Here is a 23,490-nt window from a genome sequence, read left to right as displayed (position 1 = left end):
ACAGCCCTGTACTAACTCACCATACACCACACTGTACATGTTGACAGTCCCATGTAAAAGGTTTCACTAAACACTAGGGATAAGGTATGAGCAACAGAGTATAGTCAGGTCTCCTAGGGATGTTGCATGCATTCTGAGTGCCTGCATGAAAGAGGACAGTAAGTTCATGTTATTGAAGACAGGGTATCATGTACATCATCAACTAAGTATGTGTTTCATTAAAGCAGTGAGACTAGGAACAGCCCACACTGGAAATACCTCCTTGTTATACAGTAAGAACATGTACAATACAGCAGCTGATTTGCCTCTATGATTAACAAAATTATGAAAACAGCTGTGCTGTACTCACTACCAGAACAAGAAGCAGTCATGCTGCCTGCTGCAGCTGGTAATGGCTAACAAAGTTAATGCCTCTATTGTCCATACATCTAGTCCTTGTAGGTATCCTTTAAGCTCTGCACTCTGTATTTATCTCTAAGTATTCCATTATACTTATATCTCAAAGTGTTGTCATTGTACTTATCTCAAGGTGTTGCCATTGTACTTAAATCCCAAGGTGTTGCCATTTTACTTATATCTAAAGCTGTTGCCATTTTACTTATATCTCAAGGTGTTGCCATTGTACTTAAATCTCAAGGTGTTGCCATTGTACTTATATCTCAAGCTGTTGTCATTGTACTTATATCTCAAGGTGTTGTCATTGTACTCATATCTCAAGGTGTTGTCATTGTACTTATATCTCAAGGTGTTGCCATTGTACTTAATACTTATATCTCAAGGTATTGCCATTGTACTTATATCTCAAGCTGTTGTCATTGTACTTATATCTCAAGCTGTTGTCATTGTACTTATATCTCAAGCTGTTGTCATTGTACTTATATCTCAAGGTGTTGTCATTGTACTTATATCTCAAGCTGTTGTCATTGTACTTATATCTCAAGGTGTACTTATGTGGCAGTGTTGTATATACATGTTTTTTTTGGTATTTTATATATTTGTATGCATATAATTTTTTGTAATGAAATGATGTTTTAGCCTTTTATTGTGTTGCATTAAATTAAATAAACATGTATGGCTGCTATATTCTACAGTGCCGCAGCAGAATAAAGACTCAATATTTGGGTGGATTTTTCTTTTATTTAACTACTGGCTGTGGGGTAGGGTAGGTAGCTTGGGACTGTCCTTTGTTTAATTCAGCTTAAGCCTGATAGACCTTGTTTCAAATACTAACATCCAGCATTTAACCAGCACACCAGCCACTACCCCTTGATCATGCTGATAACAAATATCTGCTTTGTGTAGTATTTTCAACTGAGATTGTTCTAACAGGTTAGTAATGTTTTTATACCTATTGTAATAATGTACTTTTATCTATTTGTGTAATCAGTTTTAGTGTTACAAAGTCTTAATACTTATTTAGATAAGTCATTACATATAGTCATTTAATTGCAGCCATTCAAATGTTTTAACTAGGTCAGAAAGTTCTTAGAGAAATCCAGCACTGTTTATCTTCACCTTTCCTAAATGTTTCATTTGAGAATGAGTGAACGAGTGCATATGTCTTTATCATGTACATGTGTTTTCTTATAACTATGTTATTTATGTATAATGTAAAGCGTTCATAGATATGTTATGTGTAACACATAATTTGTGTTTTCTAATTACCCGTTTTAACTAAGTAAGTATATTTGGCCTTGTATTTGTATTTAGATGCAGGCATCATAGTCCTGTCACTTTGTGTGGTGAACTCAGTTTGTGCCCTAGTTTCACCTACAGGGTATGCTTATATTTTCATGTGTATTAACGTAATCAGTAATTACATTAATCATATCATTACACATGTATAGGATACAAATGAATACATAGTTTTTGTGACTTATAACACATCCTTCAATGTATTTGTTAAAAACATGAGTTCTATCTATTTCTATGATGTTGTCTGTGTGACAATGTGAATGAATATAATATAATATGAATGTGAATGTGATGTGCCCTTCCATATTTAGGTCTGTGTTTATTTACATACATATATATATATGTATATATTTACGTGTATATTTATTTTTGAAGTAATGTTTCAAGGCGTTTGTTCTGACCGACAAAAAGTCCTGTTCACATATATAGTGACCAGTGTTACTTATGAACACCCCCAGTTACACTTGTATCTCATGGTGTTGTTATTGTACTTATATCTCTTAGTGTCCTATGTACTCATATCTTAAGTGTTGCCATTGTACTTATAAATACAATGACAACACCTTCAGATATAAAGTACAATGGGAACACTTAGCGATATAAATACAATGGCAACACTTTGAGATATATTCTCAAGGTGTTGTCATTGTACTTATCTTTCTAAGTGTTCCATTGTACGTATATCTCAAAGTGTTGCCACTGCATGTATATCTGTAAGTGTTGTCATTGTACGTATATCTGTAAGTGTTGTCATTGTACGTATATCTGTAAGTGTTGTCATTGTATGTATATCTGTAAGTGTTGTCATTGTATGTATATCTCTAAGTGTTGTCATTGTACGTATACACATGCACAAAAGTTAAGCGCCACCCACCTGTGAGCTGTTACTTTTGGCACTTAATGATGACTATTATAACGAGATGTACGATTGTTATAAGCCGTATATGTAAACCTCATGTGATGCAAAAGTTGTCCCAAAGCAAGTTTATCTTGTGTTCAAAAAGAATATGAGCAGAAAGGAATTTTACCGAAGACCAGAAATTGAAGGATTAGAAAACATTGAAAAACTTTTTTTTGTCATGTAACTGTCATGATATCAGCAGACCATATCAGGTGTCACACAGACACCCTATGGAGTGCAGAGTCTATTGCAAGACAGAAACAAGTCGTTGAATGCTTGTCTGATGCAAACAGATCCATTCCTCATGAAGTGCGGCTTCAAGTCCAGCGAGATTTTGAACTGGGGGATCACAATGTCTGATTTTCCGGCCATGAATGTCCCAGAGATGCTCAATCGGATTAAGATCTACAGGCCGGCCAAGGAAGAGTGGCAATAGCTTCTTGATGCAAATAAGCCAAAACTGCCTGAGATCTGTGTGGTCTAGCATTGTCTTCCATGTAAACAGGTCTTGTCTGAAGAGGATGGTTGTCAAAATGAGGGACTACCACTGGACGAAGAACGGCATCTCGGTATTGTTGGCCATTCAGGTTTCCACGAATAGTCACCAGAGGAAGTTTGCATCCGAAGGAAACACAACCCCATATCATGACAGACCCCCCGCCACATGCTAAGGTCTTCTGGATGTTCCTTGGTGCAAAACGAGTGTTACGTTGCCTCCAAACACATATTCGACCATCAACAGTTCGTAGCAGCATTCGACACTCGTCAGACCAATGGATCCTTCTCCAGTTGGCCAAGTTTCATCGACTACGGGCATGACACCATATCAGACGATTCCACATGTGCCTCTCAAGTCAGTTGAGGACGTTTTACTGGTCTTCTGGCGTTATAACCAGCCGCTCTGAGGCGACGTCTTAGAGTCATCGTCGAGAGTCTCTGATGGGTAATCCACTGCAGTCTTAAATCTGTTGAAGTGGCAAATGGATTTCATCTGACTATCCTGAAAAGATGTCTATCCTCTCTGTTAGAGGTCTTTCTTGGCCTACCAGACCTATGCCTGTCATTGACATCATTGGTTAGACCATGTTTGACAATCAAACGAGTGATAACACTGTGATGACGACCCATTTGTCTTGCAATGGCCCTGCATGACATGCCAGCATTTTTCATGCCTATCACTTGCCATCTTTCAGCGTTCGTTAACTTTCTCCTCACCATGGCTGATTTTCAACCTCTATTGGAAGGGGAATCTCACACCGGAGCAAAATGCAACCACGTGTCTGAAACTTGAATTTCACTATTTATAGGGTAGGGGAACTGCAGCATCACGTAAAGCACGCTTTCCTTGTGGTATCTGGACAAATTTGGGTTCATGAAACTATGGAAGCCTAATTCAGTCATACATCATCATATTTCGTATTTCTGATTCCCACACGTGAAATCAAGAGACTATGAATATGGTGGCGCTTAACTTTTGTGCATGTGTATATATCTCTAAGTGTTGTCATTGTATGTATATCTCTAAGTGTTGTCATTGTCCGTATATCTCTTAGGATATTTCTCTTAAAATAGCTCCTCTAATTATTCTTAAAGAAAGCATCTCGTGAAGTATTCTTATAGTAAGGAGTTCACAATGAAATATTACTATTTCAAGAACCTCTCTATATATTGCCTCTGCAGATGATGCTCTCTGCATGGAGTATTCCTGTTGAGAGCACTCTGGTTGCATTAAAGTGCCAAAGATACCTCAAGTTGAAGCACACTTGATTGAATGCCAGTTTGTGTGATCAATTTAAGTCTTTAACAAGTACAAGCATTCAGGAAAGAGGAACATGATATGGTTCATTTTAGTGTTTTGTGACACAGGCAAACCATGGTTGATAAATAAGTGAAATCACTGAAACAAGGTTTGGGCTTTGTTTTGTAGTTAACCTGAGCATGTTGATTATTCCTAGGACACCCTTGCTGAGATAAGACATGTAGTTTATAGCTGCAACTGCACAATGGTTGTACAGAATTGAAAATGTTCTTCAACCACAACTACGACTAGTGGACTGACAAAGGATCAAATTGAATAATAATCAATACGACACAACTCTTAACACCTACTTACAGCATACAAGTCACTCACACGAACAACCCAAATTATGGTTTCATAAGTTTCAAAATTATTATTATATCTTTGATATTTCAGTATGCTCAGTTTACTGACATGAATGCAGAGCTTATCTTTGCCAAGTTTCATCTTCATATACTGTACACTAACCCGAACCAAACACTGAACCAAACAGACATTTTAATGTCACTGCTGCAAGGGTCCAACACAACTAGTACTGTACTGGATAGAGACTACAACCTAGTACTGGATAGAGACTTCATACTAGAACTGGATAGAGACTACAACCTAGAACCGGATAGCTACTTCATCCTAGTACTGGATAGAGACGACATCCTAGTACTGAATAGCGACTTCATCCTAGTACTGGATAGAGACTTCATCCTAGTACTGGATAGAGACTACAACCTAGTAGTGGATAGAGACTACAACCTAGTACTGGATAGAGACTACAACCTAGTACTGGATAGAGACTTCATCCTAGTACTGGATAGAGACTTCATCCTAGAACTGGATAGAGACTTCATCCTAGAACTGGATAGAGACTTCATCCTAGAACTGGATAGAGACTTCATCCTAGAAATGTATAGAAACTTCATCCTTGAACTGGATAGAGACTACACCATAGTACTTGATAGATAATTTGTTTGTTGTTTAATACCCCACACTCAGCAATATGTCAATTCGTAAATAATCAAGTCTGGACCAGACAATTTAATGATTGACATCATGAGCATCAATCCACACATATTGGGATACGATTTCATGCAGAAACCAAGTCAGCAAGCCTGACCACCCGATCCCGTTAGTTGCCTCTTACAACAATCATGGGTTGCTGAAGACCTATTCTAACCCCGGATCTTCACAGGTCCACCCTACCCTGGATAATGAGAGTACATCCTACTGGATAGTGTTCGTTTGTTTATTTGTTGTACACCCCTAACGGACAGTGACCACACCCCAACCGCCCCGTGACACACCCTACTGGACAGTGAGAGCACACCCCTACGGGACAGTGACCACACCCCTACCCGACCATGAATCACCCCTACTAGACAGTGAGAGCACACCTCTCCGGGACAGTGACCACACCCCTATCCGACCATGAATCACCCCTACTAGACAGTGAGAGCACACCTCTCCGGGACAGTGACCACACCCCTACCCGACCATGAATCACCCCTACTAGACAGTGACCACACCCCTACCCGACCATGAATCACCCCTACTAGACAGTGAGAGCACACCTCTCCGGGACAGTGACCACATCCCTACCCGACCATGAATCACCCCTACTAGACAGTGAGAGCACACCTCTACCGGACAGTTAGTACACCCCTACCGGACAGTGAGAGTACACCGCTAACAGACAGTGAGAGCACACCCCTACCGGACAGTGAGCACACCTCTACCGGACAGTGAGAGCACACCCCTACCGGACAGTGAGCACCCCCCTTACTAGACAGTGAGTACACTCCTACTGAACAGTGAGCACACCCCAACCGGACAGTGAGCACACCCCTACTGGACAGTGTGAGTATACTCCTACCGGACAGTGAGAGTACACCCCTACCGGACAGTGAGTGTACACCCCTACGGGAGAATGAGCACACCCCTACTAGACCGGACAGTGAGCACACCCCTACCCTAGTGAGAGTACACCCCTACCGGACAGTGAGCACACCCCTACCAGACAGTGAGAGTACACCCCTACCCCTTTACCGGACAGTGAGTACACTTCTACCGGACAGTAAGCACATCCCTACTGGACAGTGAGCGTACACCCCTACTGCACAATGAACACATCCCCACAAGACAGTGAGTACACCCCTACTGGACAGTGAGAGTACACCCCTACTAGACAGTGAGTACACCCCTACCGGACAGTGAGAGTACACCCCTACTGGAGAATGAGCACACCCCTACTAGACAGTGAGTACACTCCTACTGGACAGTGAGTACACCCCTACCCAAAAGTGAGCACACCCCTACTAGACAGTGAGAGTACATCCCCTACCGGACAGTGAGAGTACACCCCTACTGGACAGTGAGTACACCCCTACTGGACAGTGAGCATACACCCCTAACGGACAGTGAGTACACCCCTACCGGACAGTGAGAGTACACCCCTACTAGACAGTGAGTACACCCCTGCCGGACAGTGAGAGTACACACCTACTAGACAGTGAGTACACCCCTACTGGACAGTTAGCACACCCCTCCCGGACAGTGAGAGTACACCCATACCGGACAGTGAGCACACCCCTACTAGACAGTGAGCACATCCCTATTGGACAGTGAGTACACCCCTACCGGACAGTGAGAGTACACCCCTACCAGACAGTGAGAGTACACACCTAATAGACAGTGTGTACACCCCTACTTGACAGTTAGCCCACCACTACCGGACAGTGAGCACACCCCTACTGGACAGTGAGAGTACATCTCTACCGGACAGTGAGAGTACACCCCTACTGGACAATCAGCACACCCCTACTAGACAGTGAGTACACCCATACTGGACAGTAAGAGTACACACCTACTAGACGGTGAGTACACCCCTACCGGACAGTGAGTACACCCCTACTGGACAGTGAGTACACCCCTACTAGACAGTGAGCGTACATTCCTACTGGACAGTGAGAGTACACCTCTACTGACAGTACATTTTGAATAAAGGATACTTTGTTCTGTATTCAGAGGATTAAGCTTGGTTGGTGATTACTTAAAGGTGATTGGTCCAAAGTTCCCAAACATTGTTGCTAAAAGGTTTGAAACCGAACAAAAGATGCATGTCACCAACTTGAACCAAGGCTATGTCTACAAAACTAGAGACTTTAAAAGCAACATGCACCAGAAACGATGAGTTCACTGTTCACAGATATTTTCTCTAAGAACAACAGTCAGCCACAGTGTAAAAAACAGCAAAAAGTCACTGAATAATATCCTCTCGTACAGTAATTATTAATAGAAATAAAAAAATAGTTATCAATGTGTATAATTCTAAGAATACTACCTCTGTTACATCATAGCCATAAATTCCCATGTTGGCCATCAATAGATTTTCAATAGAAGTCCTCTTTACTGCCAACTATCTCTGAACAAGTTTTGAAGCAACATCTTCTCAGGATTAATGCAACTGTGCATGCGTGACACAGGAAATCATCACTTCTTTTCTCTGTGTGTTGAAGTAAACATCAAAATAATTTTGATCACGTTCAGTAGAAATTTGGATATGTTTTCACACTATAACTTCAAGATCATCTTCAAAACAATGATACAGACATGAGACACTGGCAGTTGTTGGGAGTACTAAGATAAAACGTTAATGTAACTGACGATAGTTAGTTGACGTATTCTGGGAGTCAGACACTCCCTCTCAATCAGCGTCTCCCTCTCCATCAGCATCTCCCTCTCCATCAGCGTCTCCCTCTCCATCAGCGTCTCCCTCTCCATCAGCGTCTCCCTCTCCATCAGCGTCTCCCTCTCCATCAGCTTCTGCTCAGGGTGAGGCATCGACCAGATCGTCAGATACCCTTACCCTTGATGCCAATCGTGCAAGAAAAGTATGTGCTCTTATTGCAAAGATCTCTCAAAGGAGACGTTTGAAATACTCTGTATAGCCTGAGGCTCTCCTGAGGATAAATTAGCAAGGAAAACTAGAGCCTCTCCTAAATCATCGCCTAAAACAAAAACTAAACTGAAGAAAGTGTCCATCATGGAGTAAAATCCACTGACGGGTACTCGATGACAAGATTGTGTCGAATGAGGGCGACATTGATCCTTGAGGGGAAACCTAATGCCTCATCCCACCTGTCTAAAGGAAAAAAAGAGCAGTTGAACCTTCCTATTTTGTTTGTTTTGTTGAAATAGATCCAATGATGAGCGTTTTGTCCTGCAGGGAAGGGCATCTCCCCAAGGCAACAGAGTTAACTGACTGTCAATGTCCAGTTTTCACCTTCGCTGAACTACACTGGAATTTCTGGGCTCGATAATAGCGCCACCAGTGGCTATTACAAATTTTGTCCCTTCTATTGACCAATCAGATTCCACCTCTCATATCACTTGCATTTGCTTCAAACAAAATGGCGGCGATCAGTCAAGACGATCTGAGCGATAATCAAAATCTATATTGTGATAAAATGGTTCTTACTAAGCGAAGTGCATAAAATCACTTGAGCATCTTGATCAAAAAGATGAAAAGATTTGGAAAATACATGTTGACATCAAGTTGGTGGTACATATGCTTTGCAAATAGGGCAATCGACCCCAATATCATTAAAATCAGACCTCAGTTCTCGCTACTGCTAAACAAAGATCTGAGGAAATCCCATTACGGGTCACGTCAGAACGACCTTTCATCTGACTAATCAGAGCATCGCTTACCAGATCATTTTCTAATCATGCAGCCTCGAAAACTTTAACTCCGAACGATAGTTACGGGTTTAACAACTGTATCCATAAATCTAGACCATCTATTAGCCATTCCAGAATGTTCTTTTGTTCAGGTTTCAAATTTGTAATCGAGAATGTCAAAATACGTTTTGAAGCATAGTTGCCAATTTGAAATTAGTGCTGTAAAGCACGAGAAAGCTGCCTTCTGATAGGTAATTCCATTGGTCGGTCAACGTTCGCGCAAGGTCGGTCTGACGTGACCCCGAATGGGATGTCCTCAGATCTTTGTTTAGCCGTAGCGAGAACAAAGATCTGATTTTAATGAGATTGAATCGACCCAAATCTGCATGGCAATTTACGGACCGGTTGTCGATTTCATTACGCGATTTTTATTGGACTATGCATAGACCCGTTAGACCAGCCCAAATTTAACTCCATAATTCCAGCCTAGTTTGACAAGGGTGGAAACTGGACTTTAAGAGTCAGTTAACTCCCTTGTCTCCGGAAGATTCGGAAGGTTAGCTATCCTGGGCTTGAAAGAAGCCTCTTATCCCCATCTGAGCCCCATGTCCCCTTTAATATGAGTGAATTCTCAAAAAGATGAGGTCGAGATCTTGTGATACTATATGCGACCGAGGGTCTTCCTGAGACGTTATATATCAGCTCTTACTTACACATTGCCGTGGCACGTCAGTCAACTCTCACAAGAAGAGAAATGTTGTCAGGAAGGTTTTCGATGCTCATATCTCACCCTCAGTACATGTATCTCAAGGAAAAGCTTGTGCACCACAGGCATCTCAACATAATGGGATGCACCCAAACTGATAGCTGGCAGTGAAGAGGAAGTCTGTTGAAAATCTAAAAGATTTTTAGTCTAATGGCAGCCAAGAAGGGAATTTTTGGCAATGTTAGATGCAATTATGTTTTTTATTTGTCGAGCAATTTAAATGTTTCCATGGAAATAAATAGCAAGAAAATCAAATCCCATTTTCATTCAATTTCACAAGAGAAAGTGTAACTACCTGGACGTTTGGCTGGCTCTGTTCTCTGTGGACTTGAAGGTTGTTCGAAACTGGAACAAAACAAATAAGTTTATTTCATCATTCAAAAATGTTTCACGTCCATGTCAAAATGTTCATTAAAGAAGAATACATATAGATTATATTCCATGAAACTATACAACTGTGTAGGATTAATATCACTTACTCTTGCTGATTCTTATCAGCATCCCATGCACGCCTCCACTCTCCTGAGGTAGACTTCTGGCGGTCCATTCTCTCCTGGTCCACACGGTCGCGCTCGGCCTTCCACTCCAGGTACTGCCTCCGCTCTTTCCCTGTCATCGCCATCGCAAGCTCCATCTTGGTGCGAGGGGGCCCCGACTTGGGACGCTCCTGGGACAAGAACACAACACTGCATCCACATCATCACCATGATAAACCTCAGCCTTATGCAATGGCACCATGTGACAGCAAATACAAGGCTACAGTGATCCCTCGCTATTGGGCTCTTCGATAAAGCGCTACCTCGGTTACTACGCGCGGTATCGCATGGCTCCCAAAATTTATGTACACTTTTAATACTGAGAGTTGTACACAGCCGTGATTGTATTGTTGTTCGTTGTTCATTTTCACATAACGCTTCTTGTTGCATAATCAACCGTTTATCGCTGAATGGAGTTCTAAAAATCTGTTTGAAAACATCCGCGGCAAGTCCCGGAAATACGATTGTTCTACTAGTTAACTTTTCACACTATACATCCTTTGATCTTAGAAGCGCATGCATGCAACAAAAGAGAACCACAAGCGAAGTTTATTTTCTTAATTAGTGGGCAATCCAATTTGAGGCGACACTATCAACTCACATGTTGTTGCTATCACCCCCCCGGCGGTCATTCCTTTTGATTCGGATCAAGTAACCATATCAAACCAATTAATCTGGCTTGAATGTGTATCTATATTTGCATGAATGTGTATAAATGCGCGTAGTGCTGGTCAAAACTCTCATTTTCCGTATTTTAAGCAACATGACCAATCAATGCCACAGAATCACTCTGTACTTGTATAATGAATTGTGATTGGCTCTTCACTCATAGCGTCTGTTACTACCATTATCAATCGATATTTTCATGTAAGTAGACTACATTCACATTCAATGTGACAGTTAAGGTGTGTAAATAATAACAAACGGCGAAAACATAATGGATAAATATTTTTACACTATGAACGGTAAACAACTTGTATCATTGCAATGTGCGAGACAAGGCGAAGATCGTGAGATTGGCCGAGAGCGCACCCCCGCCTCGGCCTCGGTTTAACGGCTCATCGTCTATAACGCCCACCAATTATCTGGACCCCATTGGTAGTGTTGTAGCGAGGGACCACTGTATATGGTAGATCACATGGTAGATCACATGGTACAGATCACAATTCCGAAAGTCTACTGATACTTGTCCAAGATGAAACAGATCATGCTTCACGCTCAAAACTAAGCATGCAGATATGCACTGACATCCCGATTCAGAATACAACCGTTTGTAATTCACAGGGATCAAAAGCACTAAGAACTTAAGAAACCTGGTCCTATCTAAGGACAATCAGATTTATGTAAGAAATTCTTTCGAGTCGGTTCCTCCGCGAGGTGCTAGAGATGACAAAACACACACAACCAATGCACAAAAGAGACAGAAAAGCAATCAGAAAGGTTAATATGTACGCGACAAATTCATCAAAAACACTTGCTCAAATGATCAAGTAAATTATTACCTGTCGTTCTTTGGTTGTTCTCATTTGTGTTTTAACATTATTAAAATCTTGTCCCCCATAATTCTTGGGGTGTCGTCTAGTGTCAGACTTGCGGATTTTTTCCGCTGGGGATTCTCCATTAGATTCTTTGGCGGGCCCTTCTCTGCGGCGGTCAGCAAGGAAGTTGTAGGAGGGGTCTGGAGGTGGACCCTGGGAAGGGAGGATAACATTAGGTGGTGGAGTATAATATGAGGGTCATTCACATTAGCTACAGTTCTGTCAAGTGCACAAATAAGATTATGATCTACAGTGAAATCAACATTATTTCAAGACTGAAAACCATCATTTTTGGGGGATGGTATATTTTGTTATTTCTGTATTTTGTACCTCTACTGCATGGCCAAATGAAATAGTCTTTCATTTCTCATTGTGATACACTTTCCCTGGGTCTTTCTACATGAAAACATGGACATGTTTGTTTGTTTGTTTGTTATTAAACACCACACACTCAGCCATATTCCAGCTTTATGACAGCAGTCTGTAAATAATCAAGTCTGGACCAGACAATCCAGTGATTGACATCATGAGCATCGGTCTATGCAATTGGGATATGATGACATGCATCGAACAAGCCAGCCTGACCACCTGATCCCATTAGTTTCCTCATACGACAAGCTCACAGGCCCCTGATGCAGGATAGTGATATTACTGAAACGCCGGACCCATGTATATAAATAGACAAATGACCTGCATGACACAAACCTTAATTTTTTGCAAAAATCACAGAGATTGATGGCGACATGTGCTGTGATTGCTCCAACCATAACAAACGCACATGGGGATATTTACCAATCGGAGCGCTCAAGGCCATTTTCTTTACTTCCGTGACCCACAGCCGCCACAGAGCCAGTATTTCGATAAACTCACCCGATATAGGTAATAAATTGCCAAAAATGAAGGTTTGTGGCATGCAGGCTGTATGTGGAGGGAGGTTGGGAGGTATTGTGAACATGGCATGCATACCTTTCCATTTAATTTAAACGATACAGCCGATTTCAACTTTGGCCAAGATGGTGAGTGATGTACCTTGTCTATTTATATGGGTCCGGTGTTTCAGTAATATCCCTATCCTGCTTCAGGGGCCTGTGGACAAGCACAGTCACCTGTTAGGGCAAGCATGGGTTGCTGAAAACCTATATATTCTAACCTGGATCTTCACAGGTCAATTTTTTTTAAATCTTACAATGAGAAACCTTATTCCCTACTGAATCACTACAGCTGCAGCAAAATGAAGCTAATTATTCTATGTGTCATTGCAGTCAATGCTCCCTCCAGAGTCTGCACACTGAGTGTAGACAGTGGTCACACAAGCAGCATTTCATGCTGGCACCACTGACACTATACACCATCCAGGCAAAAACATACAGTGATGAGAAAACATCATCAACATGAAGCACAGCCAATACACTGGGACAGGTTAATAGGATGTTTGTAAGTACCTCCCTTACCCAAGGGGATAAACAGATAACACCAGGAACATAAGATGCTACCTCACTATATGATGATAATAGAGCTGAATATATATGGGAAGGTAATAAAAACTAAGCAGGCTATATATCTCCTTTGAGCAGCATGGGCTAAATCATCTGGTGAACATGACCCAATTAAAGTTAACACAGTGGTCCGTTTGAAGTGTCAATACAGGGTACTACAGCCTGACTGAGAGCGTGCTAAGTACAGTGCATGATGCAAGGAGCCTAACACTTCCACACTGCCTGTTGCCCTGCACTGGACCTGTGGACTCACATCTTCTGGGCCCAGCTTGCTTGAACTTCTCTGGGGTCGACTTGAGGGTATGAGGCGACCTCTCCTTTCAGCCATCTCTTCATGGTCCTCTGAGGTCATTTGGGGTCGTCTGTTCCTCTTGGCAGGGGTGGTCTTCATCTCATACTTTGCCTCCTCCCCATCCTCCTGCCCTGCTTCATGGGGATCAGTGTGGAACCGGGAGGGGGGGCACCTTGTCATCCCGTCTCCTTCATCACCACCATCATTGGCATCGTCCTCAGTGATGTCAACTTCACCAGTCTGGGGTTGCCAACGTATGACTCGAAAAACGCCTTGCTACAGATGGGATGAGAGTAACATGCCTGTTAGTAGGGAGACTGAGGACAGCATGCAAGGACAGACACCTGTGTACATAGTTTCTTTCAGAAGGGGGTCAGTACAGTCAATGCCATATGTGCTGGCAATATAAGTATGTATAGATCTATTACAGATGTTAGGAAAGTGCATAGTACATAAAATAATTGACTGAAAAATCCAAATAGCAGATAAACCCTATGTACACAGGTTTGAAGTGATCAATGATTTGATGACAGACTGTTATTATATATAGTGGCACCTCATTTGCCCAGACTTAGATGGCCTACAAACCTCCCTTTGTTCCCAACCAGCATAATTTGGAAAAACATGTTCACAGAAGACATATCCAGGAATTGATACTTAATACACGGTGAAAAGGGAAATAAGCTCCTCCTTACTGAAAATAAGGACATCTTATGTCTTTTCCACAGAATATGTAATTGCTGAAGAGACTACATGCATAATGTAGTCATCAAATCACATCAACAATGCAGGCTAGCTAAGTGAAACTGATCAAGATTAGTTACCTCGGACATATATGCTTAGATATATATATAAATCAGGAATTGTGAGCAAATTTTGCTGAATCTATGCTTCAGAGCAAGCCGGGATCATGTCCCCCAGCTATTGTACAATCTGTACTATGACACATAGCTCTTGTATCATTCATGAGCCAAAATGTCTCTGTCATTCCTTGTTCTAAGTGTCTACCGAGTCAAAACAGTTTCACTGTGAACTGATACAAACCTTTTTATTTAGAGCCTCTTATGCGAATGCCAAAATACCACTTACAATCATTATGGCAAAAAAACTTTCTAATTTCCTCTATTCATCTGTTTCACAAATCAAGCAAATCCCCAGTATTCCTTGCCATGCAAACCACTGCACTAACCTTAGACAACGGAAGACTGACAGGATCATGCATAATCATTTGTAAGGAAGCACTCACTACAAACTATAGTAGTAGAACAAAAATATTTCTGAAAGTTGACAGAGCAATGATGGTAAAATGCAACAAAAGACATTACAAACTGCCATTGTCACACTGACTAATACCGGTATGACATTGGCAATATGGGTGTAGGTGGACTTACCCATGGAGACTACCCCTGTGGTCTACTCTTGTGATCTCCCCTGTAGTCTACTCTTGTAATCTACCCCTGTAGTCTACTCTTGTGATCTCCCCTGTACTCTACTCTTGTAATCTCCCCTGTAGTCTACTCTTGTGATCTCCCCTGTAGTCTACTCTTGCGATCTCCCCTGTAGTCTACTCTTGTGATCTCCCCTGTAGTCTACTCTTGTGATCTCCCCTGTAGTCTACTCTTGTGATCTCCCCTGTAGTCTACTCTTGCGATCTCCCCTGTACTCTACTCTTGTAATCTCCCCTGTAGTCTGCTCTTGTGATCTCCCTTGTACTCTACTCTTGTAATCTCCCCTGTAGTCTACTCTTGTGATCTCCCCTGTACTCTACTCTTGTGGACTACCCATGATGAAGATCATTGTGATGCTCTTCTTATGAAATTTCATCTTGGAGAACACAAAGAATTGCCATGGCAGTCAGTACACTTGAAGCCAATGACTAGCAGCGCAATGCACAGGAGAACTATTCATGTTATGCAGCAATATGATCCTACCTGTGGCTTCTTTTCCTTGCTCTTCCCGCCTACCTGGGACTTGCCCCTCCCTCCTGACTTGGGACGGGGTCCACGTTTGTCTTCCCCAGGGAGAAGCTGTAATGACAAAACAAAAAATATCCGACTTCACAGGAGTCTAATTTCATGTAGGTGATAAATGGACTGTAGACCCAATATCGAGGTTTCTAATCTGAAACTTTAGTTGGAGTTATCAAATTTGAACTCAAATTTCAAACAGAACAGAGAGTAGTATATATGTTTGTCTCAATTTTACAATGACAAAAAGACTGAGGTGAGGTCAAAATGATGGCATAGTATGTTAGAGGGATCAATGTTGAAAATCAGGGATACTCAGTATTTAGTCCAGCAACTGACAAGAGTGAGTGAGTGAGTTTGATTTTACTCTGCTTTTAGCAATATTCCAGCAATATCACGGCGGGTACACCAGAAATGGGCTTCGCACATAATGACATTGTACCCATGTCGGGCATCGAACCCGGGTCTTCAGCGTGACGAGTGAACGCTTTAACCACTAGACTACATGACCGCCCCCAACTGATAAGACAGGGGCCTGGAGTCTGAGTGTTGGTAAGAGGACTAGACGTGACTGACTTCAACTTCTTTTCAGAATCTTTAGCTTTAGACCAATGGTCCGCCATTCTTTGGTGACACTTCTGAAGGTAAAGTTGAAAAGCAGAGTTTGGCAACTTATGACACACAGCACACTGCAAGGTTAAGGTACACTCAGGAGAAGAATACATGTGTCAGCACCATGGTTCAAGCATGTTTCCACATAGGATCGAAGAAGAAAGAAGAAATGCATAGTGTGAGTTAGGATAAGTTCAAACATTTAGCAACCATCTCCATCAGTCCATTACAGTTAGACTCAGAACGTTTCTGGTACCCCTCATCCGCCAATTGTGTGTCTTGTTGCTCACACTCTCAGGCAGTTGTGAAATTGCTGTCATCATGTCAACATTCACGTCCAACCTGTAGTAGAATAGCACAAGCTGTCCTACCTTAGATTCTTTCTGAGGGGATGATGACCCAGGACTTGAAGTTTCCCTGGTATAGGAGTTGACATCTTTATTGGGGTTATTTTTGGCGGCAACTCTTTTATCCGCTTCTATTTCCTGTGAGAAAAGAAAGATTATTTCATATGGACTGGCTAGCATCTCTCAAAGCTTAATTCTCCCCTGATAATAATACCAAAAATATTGTAACCTGTTAACCAATAACCAGCATCATTCATCTGTGTTATCACTAGTCTTATCATTTTAGAGAAAGAACAAACCTCATGTCTCTTGCGGAGAGCATCATTCTTTTTGCGAATTTCCTCCATTTTCTTTGTGAGAAGAGCCTCTTTTTCCTCTTTAGTGAGGATGTCAAGGAACAACTCCTTGTTCATACTCTGTAATCAACAAGTCAATCAGAGTAGGGTGCATGGTAGGCTACTATAAAAATGGGAAACATGAATCAATGTCATGATAAATTTTCACACAGTGAACGTAAAGCCACATCATCTAACAAATGTCAACAAGGTTCCTAAAGATATGGACCCCTAAAACTCAAGGTCTTTTCAAGAACCTTCAAAGCTTTCAACTGTCATTTTCAAGGCTTTTTTGGTTGTGTTATAAGTCTTTGGCACACTGCCAAATCTATCACTGTGGTACATCATACTTAACATCCTTGATACATAACTATAATTTTTGGGTGTTTTAACATGTTTAATACTTATATTAACAAGGTTATGTCATTTTGAACAAATTTAAATAGTAATAGAAAACATCACAACAGATCTCGAAAAATTTCTTAAACCCATCTTGTCTCCTGCACAGTAATGAGATATTATTTTGGACTCATCCTGCAATATTTCACTTGCCCTTTTAAAGTTTCATGTTCTGAGTTATTACCATGATTACTACCATTTTCTGTAATAAACCTTTGAGTTGATGACAGACAGTACAAAGTAATTCACAGTCACTGTCATCTACGTTCAAACTGCCCTTCCTTATCTTCAACACTTTACTCACATCCGCCATTTTGTTTGAGGACCCAAAGAGCAGGTGAAAATGTGAAAGCAGATGGCCAATTTGATCAGTGCATGGTGGAGTTATCTGCCCCTGGTTTACCTGCAAGCAAAACCAGACTTCATGCATATATACATACATATACATAAACACATACATAAACACAAAAACAAACACATACACATACATACATACATACACATACTTATACACATACATACACACATACACATACTTATACACATACATATACATATACATACACACATACTTAAATTAAACACATACACATACACACATACACATACACACATACACACACACACATACACATACACATACACATACACACATACACACACACACATACACATACACATACATATACATATACATATACATATTCATTTAAGGATTGACTGTATTTTTTTCAGTTCATTGAAGTATGAATAAAAAAACAGATGTGCAAACTGTATGAATCCGCATAGCGGATTCTTACAAAAGTTTGCACATCGGTAAGGACAATCCATTTTGTTTCATGTAGCAGCTAGACAACATCAAACACCAGAGCCAAAGCATTTATTTACTTATAAGTCAGATGAAATGTTACAAGACCAGGCAAAAATACTAAATTAATTATATTGCTGATAAATGCAGGGATTAAAAAGAAAAAAGAAAAACGAGTTGATCGTATACACTGATCGAGAATTCGGGGAAAACCCGGAAAGCAGTTCCGGCAAAAGTTCACACGATCAATTTCACAAAATATCGTGTGAACTTTTTCTGTGCATTCACTGCATGTGAACTCTAAATATCAGATCACGTGACTACCCCTTCAGCCAATCAGCATAAAAGAAACAGTGTAAACTTCAAAGTATGAAATTATATACATATACACATACATATACACATACACATACACATACATATACACATACATTTACATATACATATACACATACATATACAGATACACGTACATATACATATACACATACACATACATGTACATGTACATATACAAATACATATACACATACATATACACATACACATACAAATACACATACAAATACATGTACACATACACATACAAAAACATATACAAAAACATATACACATACACATACATATACACATACATTTACACATACACATACATATACACATACAAATACATATACACATACATATACAGATACACGTACATATACATATACACATACATATACAAATACATATACACATACATATACACATACACATACACATACATGTACATATACATATACACATACAAATACACATACAAAAACATATACAAAAACATATCCACATACATTTACACATACACATACATACACAAATACATGTACACATACACATACACATACATATACACATACAAATACATATACAAATACATGTACACATACATATACATATATATTACACATACAAATACATGTACACATACACATACACATACATATACATGTACATATACACATACCCATACACATACATATACAAATACATGTACACATACATATACATATACACATACACATACACATACACATACACGTACATATACAGATACATATACACATACATATACACATTCATGTACACATACACATACATATACCCATACATGTACATATACACATACATGTACATATACAAATACACATACAAATACATGTACACATACACATACACACACATGTACATATACACATACATATACAAATACATGTACACATACACATACACATGCATATACATATACAAATACATGTACACATACACATACATATACATATACACATACACATACATATACAGATACATATACACATACATATACACATTCATGTACACATACACATACATATACCCATACATGTACATATACACATACATGTACATATACAAATACACATACAAATACATGTACACATACACATACACACACATGTACATATACACATACATATACAAATACATGTACACATACACATACACATGCATATACATATACAAATACATGTACACATACACATGCATATACATATACAAATACATGTACACATACACATGCATATACACATACATGTACACATACATATACACATATATATATATATACATATACACATACATATACACATAAATGTACATATACACATACATATACACATACATATACGCATATACACATATATATACATATACAGATACATATACACATACATATGCACATACACATACACACATATATACATATACACATACCCACATACTCATACATATACACATACACATACACACATACTTATACACCATGATACACATACTCATACACATACATATACACATACATACATATATGGCCATCAGAAACTCAAGCTCAACATAAACACATGGGTGAGTAAGTGTTGATTTCCGAAAATATGTCCCCTCATGTTGAATTCTTATCTGCTTCTTTCTTGTGCCCTGTATGGTGAGGTGAACAACGCTTACTAGAAATACAGGAACAATCCTGTTAAAATTGATATAGTGTTACGTTTGTGTATGTATGCAGAGTGGTAGTCTAGTTGTAAAAGCATTTGTTTGTCATGCTGAAATGCTGAAGGCCTGGTTTTAATTCCCCCAATTGGCACAATGCATGAAACCCATTTCTGGTGTACCTGGCTGTGATATTGCTGGAATATTGCTAAAAGCAATGTCCTTATAAAAATTCACTCGCTCACTCATACATGTACAAATGTGAAAGGTCATGATAGTATCCAAGATGATACAGACATCTACAGATGTGATTTGTCAACTGTGATCACCAGTCTCTCCTCCTACCAAGGCCATGACCAGGCACCTGGTGCTCCAGCTGACTGAAGTGAGAACATTGGACATGTAGGAGATGTCCAGGGAGCGGAGGAGCCCCCCCCACACACACACCCCACCTAACCATGTGCTGTGATGACCTGGCTGGGAGGTGAGCCTGGCTGCAGAGGGTCTCCTGTCTGCTCCTGCTGCTGCTGCACTACACTGCTGAGAGGAGGTTCACACGTTGGGAATCTCACTACGGCTGACACACTGACATCTCTCTCACTGGGAAGCCATTGACAGGCAAATCACCACTTACTGACAGTTGGCCTCTCCCCAACATGGCCAGTAACAGTTCAGCATTGTTGAGTGTGGAGTTCTTTACAACTAGCAATGAGACATATGGTTGCTTATAATGGATTGGTCATGTTACATTCACTGCAGCTAGAAAGATTTCAGTCATAAACGCTAACAGTTAGCAGACATATTACAGCTGTGACATCTGACTGCCAGGTTATGGAACCAACTGATGGTTGATAGTGTGAGCATCACCTTCCTAGACAGTTGATGCCACCATCACCCAAACCAACCCAAGCAACTTCACCACGGACCACTTGGCCATAGGATTTTGAAACATTGTTGTGTTTTTTTACAATTTCTTAAAGGGATATGAAACAATAGTTATCATGGAGTATAATTCTAAGAATACTACCTCTATTACATCATAGCCATACATTCCTGTTTGGCTGTCAATAACAAATTTATTTATATTTTGAACAGACGTCTTCTTCATTGCCAACATATCTAATAGTTGTAAGGGTTATCATCCCCAACAGGAACCACAACTGTGCATGCGCAAGCCTCGTCATACCAAAAGATGTTAAAAGATGGTGCTTGTTGTTACCCTGCCTGGTGCTCGGCATTAAGGGGCTTAAACAAGGACTGGTCAGCTCAGAGTCAGTATACTGTGTCTGAGTGGTCTATTCATGTTAAACTGTGGCATGGTATCTCAGTATATAAATCAGCATCAGACCAAACTAGTACAAGCAGCAACACACACACACACACACACACACACACACACACACACACACACACACTATATCTCTATATAAGTGCAATAATCTTGGACACGTCGTTAAACCCCATTTTGCCTCACCTCACAAAATACACTAGATGCAGATTATTGGGGAGGTGGGAGGGACTAAATCATGATTCAGTATTCTTAGAATTATACACAATGATAACAATTGTTTGATAATTACTTCGAATACCCTACTTCTATAACATCATAGCCAGTATACACCAGTGGGATCTGGTGTCTAGTATCCCAAGATAGTTGGCAGCAGTTGAATGGGAAATATATATGGAAAGAAGCGGAAGTAATCGCCTCATAATTGTTCTAGATTACTAGATAGGCTTATATGACGTCAAATATTGAAGCCTTGCAGTTGTAAATGTCATATCTTGACATAACTTAGCTTCTGATGTCACATATGAAGTCACTTATGGTTTGTCGATTTTTTACTGACATTTCTGCAAGTTCTTAGGTTTTCTTGACGTTACTTCTGGTTTATATTAAGTGTAGCATCTTCTGATCAACGTAATAGCGACCTTTTCCCCTTCTAGGTCTTATAAACATTATGACATCATCTCTTACTTTGTCTTCATATAGCTTCCCATCAGTAATATTTGAATGATCTAACGTTATGCCAGTTATGAGGTTGTCCTTTGACGTTGGTAACTGGAGGATAGTACAATGATACACACTAGGGTATCATATAAAACCGTTTATTACTTATTTCCAAACAATTTATGATTTCCGTGTTAACCAATGATATGACTACGCATAAGTAGCCTCATCTTCTCGAGGCAAGGGATCTAACTGACTGAAGTCCAGTTTTCTTACTTGCTAAACAAGGCTGGTAGTTACATTTTGGTTGGGCTAACGAGTCTATGCATAGTCCAATCAAAATCGCATTACAAACTAGCCATACGGTTCGTGAACAAGATAGGAGTTCAACGTGCAGATTTGGGTTGACTGCAGGATTTGCAAAGCATGTGTACCACCCACTGGGGTGCGACAGATATTTTGGAAATCTTTTCATGTTCCTAATTCAATCTCATTAAAATCAGATCTTAGTTCACACTACCGCTAAACAAAGATTTGAGGACATCCCATTACTGGTCACGTCAGACCGACCTTGTGCAAACTTTGACCGACCAATGGAATGACTAATCAGAAAGCAGCTCTCTCGTGCTTTACGTCACTAATTTCAAATTGGCGACCTTGCTTGGAAACACATTTTGACAAATACTCGATTACAAATTTGAAACCTGAACAAAAGAACATTCTGGAATGGCTAATAGATGGTCTAGATTGTATGGATCAGTCGTTAAACCTGTAACTATTGTTCGGAATAGCCCGTGTTAAAGTTTTCGAGGTTGCATGATTAGAAATCACATTTTGACTGTCACTTTCATAATCTGGTAAGCGACGCTCTGATTGGTCGGATGAAAGGTCATTCTGACGTGACCCCTAATGGGATGTCTTCAGATCTTTGTTTAGCGGTAGCGAGGACTAAGATCTGATTTTAATGAGATTGGTTCCTAATTAAGGTGCCCAATTCATATGAAGCACTTCACAGGGTAAGACCCGTTTTATCACAAAAGAGATCTTTATTATCAGATTGTCTTGACTGGGAGCTGCATTTCGTTTGAAGCAAATGCTAGTGATGTAAGTGATGGAATCTGATTGGTCTATAGAAGGGACATAGAAGGGACATAACTCATAATAGCCACTGGTGGCGCTATGATCGAGCCTGAAAATTCAAGTCTAGTTTGGCAAGGGCCCATGTTGGTGTGGAGACATGTGCTTGGCAATAGCTTTCTGCAATGGTGGATTTGCGCCGTCCTGCCACAAGTTGCCTTGGACATTGTAGCCTGTCTGGATAGTCCACACTTTTACCTAATGCAGGAATCGTGTATTGCCTGTGGCCTAGGG

At 40.3% G+C, this 23,490-nt stretch overlaps 1 protein-coding gene across 4 annotated transcripts in view; it reads right to left on the bottom strand.

Annotated features, from left to right (window-relative positions):
- The window catches only part of LOC139444213 (dentin sialophosphoprotein-like), a 55,496-nt gene that overhangs the window by 19,776 nt on the left and 12,230 nt on the right, over window positions 1-23,490 (bottom strand). For 3 of the 4 annotated variants that reach the window (XM_071225126.1, XM_071225127.1, XM_071225128.1), the window contains exons 2-9: window positions 17,661-17,759; window positions 16,922-17,038; window positions 16,647-16,760; window positions 15,628-15,723; window positions 13,658-13,972; window positions 11,873-12,061; window positions 10,314-10,501; window positions 10,130-10,179 (exon numbers count right to left, since the gene is read on the bottom strand). In XM_071225126.1, the coding sequence (XP_071081227.1) occupies window positions 10,130-10,179; window positions 10,314-10,501; window positions 11,873-12,061; window positions 13,658-13,972; window positions 15,628-15,723; window positions 16,647-16,760; window positions 16,922-17,038; window positions 17,661-17,669 (1,078 nt within the window). In that variant the 5' untranslated portion in view covers window positions 17,670-17,759. The remainder of the gene's footprint in view (window positions 1-10,129; window positions 10,180-10,313; window positions 10,502-11,872; window positions 12,062-13,657; window positions 13,973-15,627; window positions 15,724-16,646; window positions 16,761-16,921; window positions 17,039-17,660; window positions 17,760-23,490) is intronic. The other variant, XM_071225129.1, reaches the window with a different exon arrangement.

Source organism: Haliotis cracherodii, unplaced genomic scaffold (assembly GCF_022045235.1).
Source record: "Haliotis cracherodii isolate W230 unplaced genomic scaffold, xgHalCrac1.p SCAF_5, whole genome shotgun sequence".
NCBI lineage: Eukaryota > Metazoa > Mollusca > Gastropoda > Lepetellida > Haliotidae > Haliotis > Haliotis cracherodii.
The sequence above is the reverse complement of the archived record's forward strand: the minus strand, read 5'-3'. Positions and strand labels throughout refer to the sequence as shown.